Source organism: Choristoneura fumiferana, chromosome 22, assembly GCF_025370935.1.
Source record: "Choristoneura fumiferana chromosome 22, NRCan_CFum_1, whole genome shotgun sequence".
In the NCBI taxonomy this organism is placed as follows: domain Eukaryota; kingdom Metazoa; phylum Arthropoda; class Insecta; order Lepidoptera; family Tortricidae; genus Choristoneura; species Choristoneura fumiferana.
The window spans coordinates 7,670,595-7,681,595 of NC_133493.1; the positions used below are offsets into that span (position 1 = coordinate 7,670,595).

The window sequence follows — 11,001 nt, forward strand, 5'->3', positions numbered from 1 at the left end:
GACGCGCGGTGTACGTTGCTCGTCATACAGTTATATTTTAATGATATGAAAGCCACTGTTTTGAGACATTATCGTGATACTTATCAACTCTCGATAAATAGACTAGTTCAGTATGGTATGGTTCAGTAGGTATTAGGTGAAAACTTTATATCTTGTTCCCCATACATGACCATCTTACATAACTATCTCCGAAGAGACCAGATACTTTCTACTTCAAAGATACTTCGGTAATTTAATTGGTCACTTTTACTGTCAATCTCAAAAAATTAATAGGATGACAAAGCGCGAGCCAAGCGACCCAAGCGAGCGCGCCGTGACAGCGGCCAGCGAAGCGTTAGGATCAGGACCTAGTTAATTTAGGAAATAATTTGGCTCCTGCCAGTGAAAGAAGAAAAAAATAAAGATGTGCTGGTTACGTAACGCGGATAGTTCTGTAAGGAAAATAAGGAAAATTTAAACCGCATGCTTCCTTCATCATCACTATTATCATTTTAGCCGTAGGACATCCGCGTTATATAATACCTCCAGTTGCTGCGGCTGGAAGCGGCCCGCATCCACCGTGCACCCGCGGATTTAACCAGGCCATCCGTTCATCTCGTTGGTGGACGTCCTACGTTGTTCTTGCTGATTCGCGGTCTCATTTAAGAACTTTTCGGCCCCAGCGGCCATCGCTTTCTTACGACGACAGAAATTAAATAGCTATGATATTATTTTGATTGTTTTGTGTTTTTTCTTGGTTTTAATGTCTTTTTTGTGTTTTTTTTGCAAGTATAATTTGAATTTTACAGCGCATTGGTTTTACTGTAATGCTGTATTTTGTTATTAGCAAAAAAAAAATATAGTTGCATATTGCATCCACACTATATTTTTTTTTTTTCTTATAAATTGTTACAAAGCACAGAAAATAGTGTTTTATAGTCCATATTTATCCACAAATTTATTACAAGGAAGAGCCGTAACAGAATAGATGGTGCTTTAAAACACGTAACGAGCATGCAGAGGTTAACATCGCAAATGAAGCAGCTCTTACCACATAATGCTTCCTTCCGGGCAGAATAACATTTATAAATTAGACCCTAAGAAGGGTTCCGTAACGGGCTTTTAATTAACGGGCGCTGGGTTAAAATTGATTCGATTTGTTTAACGCCAAGCTATTTGGCGACCGTATGGGGTCGAGACTCGAGACACATGGTTGTGGGTAATTTTCATAATTTTATTACTACTCGTAAATGCGAAAGTGAGTATGTGATGTGTGGGTCTATTCATGCTAAAACGGCTAGAAGGAGTTGTGTGAAATTTAGTTCTATTCATCCTGAAAATATATCCACGCCGTGGTAGCCTCGTCGTTTTATCTATAGCGTCTCAAGCGGAGAATCCTGGGTCACTTCTCTGAGTATTTCGATATTCATCTGTGAAATTAAATAATATAATAATTATAATTTATAATTATAATTGAAGCGATAAGGCCGCCTATTGCTTACCTTAGAAAATCTCTATGTATATACTTGTGTTTTCTGTACGGCTTACTGTGTTGGTGTGCAATAAAGAGTTATTGTATTGTATTGTAAATTTGAAAATTACCACGAGCTTTACGGTTAAGGAAACCTGTATGAACCTGTGAAACAATTCAATAGTGTGTGTGAAGCTCCCGATTTGCACTGGGCCCGCGTGGTATCTACGGGCCAAGCCCTCTCTTTCTGAGAGGAGGCCTGTGCTCAGCAGTTGAACGTAAATAGGCTGGGATGATCCGGATTTACGCGTGTAGATTCCAAATTCTTAAGCTTTGCATGAGTTTTTTTAATAGAACGTGAATGAAGATCGATATATTTTTTGGGAGTTCCCGTGGAAATTTAGTAAAGTCCCAGACCTTATAATTTACGTGTCCGAAGCCGCGGGTTAAAGCTAGTATTTAATCATCATCATCATCATTCAGCCAGACGTCCACTGTGGTCATAGGCCTCTCCCATTTGCGTCGGTTGGAAGCGGCCTGCATGCATCCACCGTTAACCTGCAGGGCTACTACGAAACTCGAAGTTCGTGTCGTGCGGTCCCTCTCGCTCTCGTATTAAATAGTATAAGTGTCAGAGGGAGCATACGACACGAAATTCGAGTTTCGTAGTAGCCCTGCTGCAGCATGTTCCGGATTTTCCTAAATTAATCAAACTTAACCTTACCCGTCAATTTTTAATGGACGACATAATGTTTGTTGCCCAAGTCGTCAGTGTGTTTATGCCGATGCTCGGTACAAATGTTAGCGAGTTACAAGTTAATAGCAGCTAATTGCGATGTAGGTAATTAGCCAAGCTCTTGCCGTCCATTGTTTTACTTTATTGTACTCGTAACTAGCGAAGTAGGTAACTTAAGTCGTATAGTGAAAGAACCAATAAAGTAAAATCAATATCCTTTTTCGGCGAGTTTTTGTTTCATTGAGAAAATAATTCTTCAAGAATTAATTCTTTCATCGAATTCTTGTTTCGTCGAGTTCTTGTTTGCTGAATTCTTGTTTCGACTGATTCTTATTCTGAGATTAAAAATGCTTCTAACAATAAGAGTCCGCCAAATTGGGGAACAAGAAAAGAATCCAAGGAAATAGGAATTCAATGAATTAATTAAATGGTTTACTGACATTTTAATTACTTAGGACATTACACGCCAAGTTCAAGAAAGTTAACCAGTCATTAGTTACTCGTACTATTAAGCAACTTAAATTATTCACCAACTAGCGTTTACCCGCGGCTTCGCACGCGTAAGTCATTAGATACAGCAGTTAAAATTGAAATTCCGGGATTTTATTGAATTCTCTTGGGAATTTCCTAAAATTACATTTGGTTTTCATTGATGTTATATTATAACAACCATGCCAAATTTCATCCCAGCGGTTGTTATTTCGAGATTTTATCCCTAACCCTATCCCGTGGGAAACTCGGGATAAAAAGTAGCCTATGTGTTATTTCAGATGTCCAGGTATCTACATACCAAATTTCATGACTCTAAGCCCAACGGTTGTTATTTCGAGATTTTATCCCTATCCCGTGGGAATATTAGGATAAAAAGTAGCCTCTGCGTTATTTCAGACGTCCACCTACCTACATACCAAATTTCATGACTCTAAGCCCAGCGGTTGTTATTTCAAGATTTTATCCCTATCCCGTGGGAATATCGGGATAAAAAGTATCCTTTGTTTTAATCCAGGCTATAAACTAAATTTTTGCCAAATTTCATCCAAATCCGTTCAGCCGTTTCAGCGCGAAGAAGTAACAAACATACTCACTCACAAACTTTCACATTTATAATATAATATAATATATAATAATATATTAGTAGGAAGTAGGATTACCTCATTAGTGCCGTGGTAGTCTAGTTTACCTATGGACCCTCAAGTAGAGGTAATTGGTTCGAGCCTTTTCTTGCACCTTGAATTAATGAGCTTTGCGGCGAAAGTGGTTTCAAAAAAAAGCCGTGATGGCCTAGTGGTTTGAACTACCGCCTCTAAAGTAGAGGATCGTGGGTTCAAACCCCGGCTCGCACCTCTGAGTTTTTCGAAATTCATGTGCGAAATTGCATTTGAAATTTATGTATGTTTATTATTTATTTGTGCGTGTGCGTGTGCGTGTGCGTGCGTGCGTGCGTGCGTGTGTGTGTGTGTGTGTGTGTGTGTGTGTGAGTGCGTGCGTTCGTGCCTGCGTGCGTTCGTGTGTTACCGCGTTTTGTTCATGTTTAAACATATTATTATGTAAAAGTAATATTATAACCCGGCGACGGCCTGTCGGCCAATATCTATCGGTTCCTCGCCACAAGTCGACCCAGAAACAGACTAACAAGATTCAATTTTCATATTTCAGAATCTTGCACCATTGCAAACGTAAGTGCGGTGTCGACTGCCAAACGGGTGATAAAACGGCATGGCTGGAAGCTTGGTCTGGCGTGGACAGGATTAAAAGATGAAATTTTATTTTTAAATAACCTTTCGGAATCCGCGGCTTCGCTCGCATGAACTGTTGTTTTCTGTGACAGAGTAGTAGGTGCTAGTGGTCATAGACTTTATTTCATGAACCACCATGGAACGTTTTCAAAGGTAGTCATTAAGATTTTCATTGTTAATTAATGCGATGTCACTAGACGTTTATTGTGAAATGGTTCCATGGCGGCTCATGAATTAAAGTCCTTGACCGTACCTATCGTGAGATCCGTTTGACAACTTTGACGTTTGCGTCGTTTGGTTAAAATGATTGGTGTGGTTGGTGGATTGGTTGGCCAATCGGAAGCAAGTCAAACGTCAAACGAAAATCACATACTACTTAATAATGGGAACATCGGATTCGATTTGTAGCATTCGAACATGGCGGACGTAGACAATATCTAATTTTGCCATTTCTGTTTCTTTGGCTAGTTGAAGTATAATTTTGATAGTGTTTTATGCGGCGATTAACCTTAACAGTGAACAGTGATCTCAAAATTCTATATTGCTCTCATGTCTGGCATTTTTAATGCGCAAGTTGTCTCCACGTGGTTTCTGGAATTTTACTATCAAGTTGCAAAAACTACAATCACCGTACAACGTCCCTTTCAAAGATAGTTTCCCTTGACACTGGCGAAATTGTCCTATTAATTAGGACAGAAAAGTCGTATCTTAAAAGAGAAGAAGAAGAAGAATGGGAACATCAAAATTACAAGAGAGAGAGAGATAGGAGAGACATTTATTTGCACAGCCTATGCTAGGAACTACAAACTTATCATCAAAATCAAACTATACTGAGCGGCACAAAATTTGGCCCACTCTCCGTACAAAATTACCTATAACTGCATACATTTGAGGGCCAAATTTTTTCCCGCTCAATATAGAAGTTTTAAGCAGCGTTTCCACCAATAATGTGCGAGGAATTTGTTTTTCAATAACTAATAAAAACACTTCAATTACCTCGCCTCGCACTGCGCACATCTCTGGTGGAAACAGCCGAGCGGAGCGAGCCGAGGTAGATGAAGCTTTTCTATTGGTAATGAAAACATTCCTCGCAAAACATCCTCGCACAATATTGATGGAAATGCAGCTTAAGCGTGCAACAAAATTTCACATTTACAATACGAGCTGTTGCCCACAACTTCGCCTACGAATGATTTGTTTATCGGCATTCCGTCAGGAATAGGTATGCAATTTATCGTGATAGTATGGGTTCACCATATTTTTTTAGCCATTTTACATAATTTAGTAACAGATAAATAAATAAAATAAATATCACGGGACAATTCACACCAATTGACCTAGTCCCAAAGTAAGCTTCGCAAAGCTTGTGTTATGGGTATGGGTACTAAGTAACGGATAAATATAATTATATAGATATAGATACATACATAAATACATATTAAACACCCAAGACCCGAGAACAAACATTCGTATTTTCCATACAAATATCTGCCCCGACACGGGAATCGAACCCGGGATCTCAAGCTTCGTAGTCAGGTTCTCTAACCACTAGGCCATCTGGTCGTCGACAAACATCCATACATGAACTTTCACGCTTATAATAGGTATTAAATAGTTAGGTTAGAAAAGTAGTAGGATTATTAATGTAAGAACTCATGTAATTATAATCATTTTCTCAAACATGCTCGGAAATGTATGTAAAAATTACGAACAGCCAACCACCACTACTCTGTAAGCATTTGCGATACTGCGATGCCGTCTACCCCGAACTCGTCCATCAATCCCTTACTTCATGGCCTCTGCAGTAATGTACTATTATTGTTTTCATTTATATTATGTGTCTTACAAATAAATTTATGTCCCAATATAGTCTGTTAAGGCACAAAAATTATAATAGCATGTAACGTTTATTATGGACACTGCTGTGCCGCTTCATAAATATTTATTATAACCGATTATTTTTGTCACAAAACATTTCAAGACCGACCTCTTTTTATGAAGTTCACTTGATTTCAGTAGTTATCCGCAGCTTTGTTCTAAAACTAAAATACATCTTCTAAAACAAGTTAAACCAGAATAAAATGAGCTTCCTCCCCCTTTTTTCTTATCAAAATACGGAAGGAAGGGGGCAACGCAATTCTACAAAGGAGTTCTACTAAAATGGTAGACATTTCATACGTTCCTGCAGGGCTACTACGAAACTCGAAACTCGAAGTTCGTGTCGTGCGGTCCCTCGTGACACTTACGACTATTTAATACGAGAGCGAGAGGGACGATACGATACGAACTGCGAGTTTCGAGTTTCGTAGTAGCCCTGCTGCAGCTAGGAAGTTATTTCAATTATTGGTGAGCTGCTTTTATAGAACTGTTACGTTATATTCCAACAAATTAAGCTATATTTTCAGTTTTACGCTTTAGAATTTAAAGCAAACGATGGTAGCAATCATGCTTATTTATATTTAGTATAAGTGGTAAGGTAGGGTCGGAGTTTTTATTTATTTTTTTAAGTGTCGGAGAACACACTGGTCAACGCATATGTAGTTTTTTTTAATTACACCCATAAGAAGCTGGGGCAGATCGCTAGTTATCTATCTAATACCTTTAAACGAGCAATTCTTGTATAATATATTTCGGGAATCTCGGAAACGGCTCCAACGATTTCGATGAAATTTGATATGTAGGGGTTTTTGGGGATGACAAATCGATGTAGCGTGGTCTTGTCTCTGGAAAAATGCTTATTAGGGCCATTGTTTATTTTGTTGTCGATAATAAATCTTTCTTTTCTCAGATTTCAATGCAATGTGGTGAATTGGTAAAGTTGCTTATTCTGACTATGGTAAGCCCAATTTCACACTATGCCCTACAAACTTTTCTATTGAGTTACACAAAATGTATGGAAATTTCGTAGGTAACTAAACTGAAAATTTAGTATAAAATGAGGAACTCAAAATACAAAAAAAATAACGACAACATAGTAAAAAATGGCCCATTAACGAGTTTTAGCCCAAGCAAAGCTTGGTCGCCCAGGTACTACGTATTTAAAACCCCCATGAAAATTATCCAACAAATGGCGAAAATTGCACCGAAATCCATACTTGACGGGTTTTAATAACCAACGAGTTTTCACAAAAAACACACGTAATCAAATAAAAACACTTTCATCGCGAACGCAACGAGACACCCGGAATCGCAGTGAACATCCCGTTAAGAATTCATACCAATCAAAACTTCGGAAAACTCATTTTTGGAAGTTTATTGAAAATTTATTCAAAAGACAGGTCCAAAGAGTTCCGCATAACTTGTCCCTCAGAACTTTGTGAAACTAAATTAGTCTCGTTATGTTCATGATTCGATAGCCTCTCCCTTTATGAGCCTCTTGGCTGTCGGGATGAAATTAACTGCGAATCATGGATGAAAAGGACTCGTTTTTGCTTCTTACAATAACCATTCGTTATTCAATTATATTGGCAGCACAACAATAATTTATTACTAATTTACTAATTTATTACTACTATTATTCAAAGTTTTATCAAAGAGACCAAGTTATACCAAGGAGACCGCAGAGCTGGCACACATCAATCTTACGATCCAGCGGGGAAATGCTGCCAGCATCTTTGGTACCATGCCGCAGGGCCCATTTTTAGATTTATTATAGTTTTAGTTTATTTAATTTTAATGTTAGTTTTAGTATGTTAATACGGTATTTGACAACTCCTGATTTTGTCATATCTTAATATTATTATGAAAATATTGATATACAGATAGTGTTTAGCGAAGAGAAAATTTAAATCAGTTAAAAATTGGATTTATAGTGATTTTTTGAAAAATCTATATACCTACATGTCTCTTTCTGAAACGCTTTTCTCTATGCAGCAAGTATGGCGGTACTGGCGTGTGACGTCACATGCCAGTATGTCTTTCTCTGTCTAATCTTGAATTTCAAATCTTTATAACTTTGTTATTTGTAAAGGTAGCTTAAAAATTGTTTTTCTATTCGATAACAGGCATGGTGTAGTTTTAATTTATAAAACATATACAAAATAGTCAAATACCGTATTGTAATCTACTTTTTATATATTATTCCATTATTTAATAATAACCCATTTATTGGATCAGGCGTTACTTTGCGGAGGTCCACATCAATTAACTATTAACAATTACTTTGCTTACCAGCGACCTTATGATAGCTACGTACGTAGTAGCATGGTGAACGGACACGCTGCTCTCATGATGAACTCTGCCTGAGTTCGAAACGCGACAGCGTAGTGTGGTGGTGGTGATGGCTGGGATAAGGCTGAATCAATTTTTAAGGCTTGTTGTTTCAGTCCCGCTATTCAGGAGATAGTCATACAGTTGCTTAAAAAATGCGGAGATGATCTATCAAAAAATTCGTTTTTGTTTACTCCTGCCTGACTTATGGTGGATTTGTACCTAATAAATTCACACCTTTGACGAGTGACCCAGAAGACATTGCCATGGCAACAAGCATGCATGGCAAAAATATGGAACCAACTTCCTGGGACAGTATTTCCGGAGCGGTACAGCTTAAATAGGGATCTTTAAAAACCGGCCAAGAGCGTGTCGGACACGCCCAAGATAACCCTATCTTGTGCGTGATCTGTACTCCAAATTTCATTGATATATATACCTCTTGTACTTTTCGAGTAAAATGCCTGTGACATACGGACGGACGGACAGACAGACAGACAGACAGACAGACAGACGGACTTGACGAAACTATAAGGGTTCCGTTTTTGCCATTTTGGCTCCGGATCCCTAAAAACGAGCCTATCACTCTCTCAAAGGGCCGGCAACGCACCTTTGATACCCCTCATGTAAGCAGGTGTCCATGGGCGGCGGTGATTGCTTCCCATCAGGTGACCCGCATGCTCGTTTATCCCCTCTTATGTATATTAAAAAAAAAGCTAAACTTAATACTTCATTGACCTATAAAGCAATTAGAGCAGCCTTTATTACATTTTTAATAACCGGGTTCCCGATTTCAAACGAAGCAAAAAACCGTCTCAACAGAAACAATGAAAGAAAAAGGAACGCGCTAAACTCATTGTAGCCCGTAACGAACAAAACAACCCCAATTAGCTGCAAAACCAACGTCAAAGGAACGGGAGAAATACTCGTTAAAGTATACACCTGATTTGCGACTTCCAATTCAATCTGAGATAGAGATGTTGGATAAACTGGTTTTGGTATTCGGTTTCCTAATTTTTTTTCGCTCGATTGGGAGAGAAAGGTTCAATGAACTGGAACGTGAAGTAGTAGCAGGAGCTGCGGGCAAGCGGTGGATGCAAGTGGCGAGTGAGTCGTCGTTCACTGCGGTGTTCTAAGGGGGAGACCTTTGCTCAGCAGTGGACGTCTTTCAGGTGATGATGATGGTGTAAAATTGACCTGCCATTAGCCTTTAGCTCACCTGACGGTAAGTCAGATGAGGCCGGAGTTGTAACTAACTAGTTCAAAACGCTTTGGGCAATTTTTTTTTCGTTTTTAGGGTTCCGTAGTCAACTAGGAACTCTTATAGTTTCGTCATGTCTGTCCGTCTGTCTGTCTGTCTGTCCGCGGCTAAGCTCAGAGACCTTTAGTACTAGAAAGCTGTAATTTGGCATGAATATGCAATTTTTCATTAAAATCAAGCGTCCTCTCGCGTATCGAGGGGTCCTCTAAAATCTAAACTGTTTGATGGAAAAAAATTAAAAAATTCAGGACGTTAGTAAGTATATCAAATTTACAAGGAAAATTATAACGGCCAAGATTGTTTGAGAATTATTAGTAGTTTAAGAGTAAACAGCAGCCTAAGGTATAAAATATACCTAAGAAGATTGGAAGAGTCCGTACCTACACAATACGAAATCCTTAGAAAAATACTACTTGATTTTTCGTAATGGCTACGGAACCGCTCTTGGCCGGTTTTTTTCAGTATATTATTTGGGTCCAGCCCTATTCACTGAATCGTTTAAGTCTCGTCAGGAGTGCAATTGTCCGCCCGATTGCCAATACGCGGCAATGTTTGAACAAGACCGCAAATAGTCGGGAAATTAAAACGTTCTTTGACGTCACGTGCAATTCTAACGTCGTGGGGCGCTCGACGTCGAAAGTGGACACGTTACGAGTAATATCGCTACGTTCAATTTAAAATGTTTTATTGAATTAGTTTCATATGCGGGGGAAGCCACGGCACCGTACAGGATGGAGTGTGGGGTGCGTCAAGGTGGTCTGAGCTCGCCTCTGCTATTTTGTCTGTATGTGGACGCACTCCTTGAGCAGCTCGGTGGCACACATGTCGGCTACCATGTTGATGGCGTATGCCTAAACAACATCAGTTACGCGGACGACATGGTGCTGCTGGCTCCCTCCATTGCCGCGCTCCGTAATCTTGTAGCTGTATGTGAATCCTACGCCTCCTCACACGGTTTGCATACAGCATGGCGGGAAAAAGAGTGAATTTATGATTTTTGAGGCTGGAAACAAGTGTCCCACAGTTGTACCGCCTGTCCAACTGAACGGCATCGCCCTGGCTTCAAGTATCTCGGGCACATTGTTACTGACGATCTGAAGGACGATGCTGATATGGAAAGAGAGCGAAAAGCATTGTGTGTGAAGGCAAATATACTGGCCCGCAGGTTCGCTAGGTGTTCAAACGCAGTCAAGATTACACTGTTCAAGGCGTACTGTTCTTCCTTTTACACCAGCAGCCTGTGCTGTGGGTCCGATATACCCAAAAGTCATACAATGCATTTAGGATGCTGATTGGTCTGCCCAGATGGTGCATCGCATCAGCCATGTTCGCTGAGTCACGCACGGACGGGTTTGCAGCAATTTTGCGCAAAAAAGCAGCGTCACTGTTGAGCAGAATAAGGAGCAGCCCAAACAGCATCTTAAAGATGATAGCTGATCATGTGTGTTGTCCTGTTTTAAACGAAATTATTTTAAGGTTAAAATCCAACTTAGTTTTTATATACTATGTCAACTTTATAAATAAAATAAATTATTATTATTATATAGTTGTTTCAAGGTTATTATTGGAGTTAAGTGTTTATGAATTGATTTTAAAAAAAAGATCCGGT

The 11,001-nt window shown here is 39.2% G+C and overlaps 1 protein-coding gene across 1 annotated transcript; it reads left to right on the forward strand.

Moving 5' to 3' along the window:
* The first annotated feature begins 10,123 nt into the window (after nucleotides 1-10,123).
* LOC141440195 (uncharacterized) lies at nucleotides 10,124-10,684 on the forward strand. Its single transcript, XM_074104657.1, has 2 exons — nucleotides 10,124-10,374; nucleotides 10,417-10,684. Exons 1-2 carry the CDS (start codon nucleotides 10,124-10,126, stop codon nucleotides 10,682-10,684), a joined length of 519 nt encoding a protein of 172 aa, XP_073960758.1.
* Nucleotides 10,685-11,001: the final 317 nt, after the last annotated feature.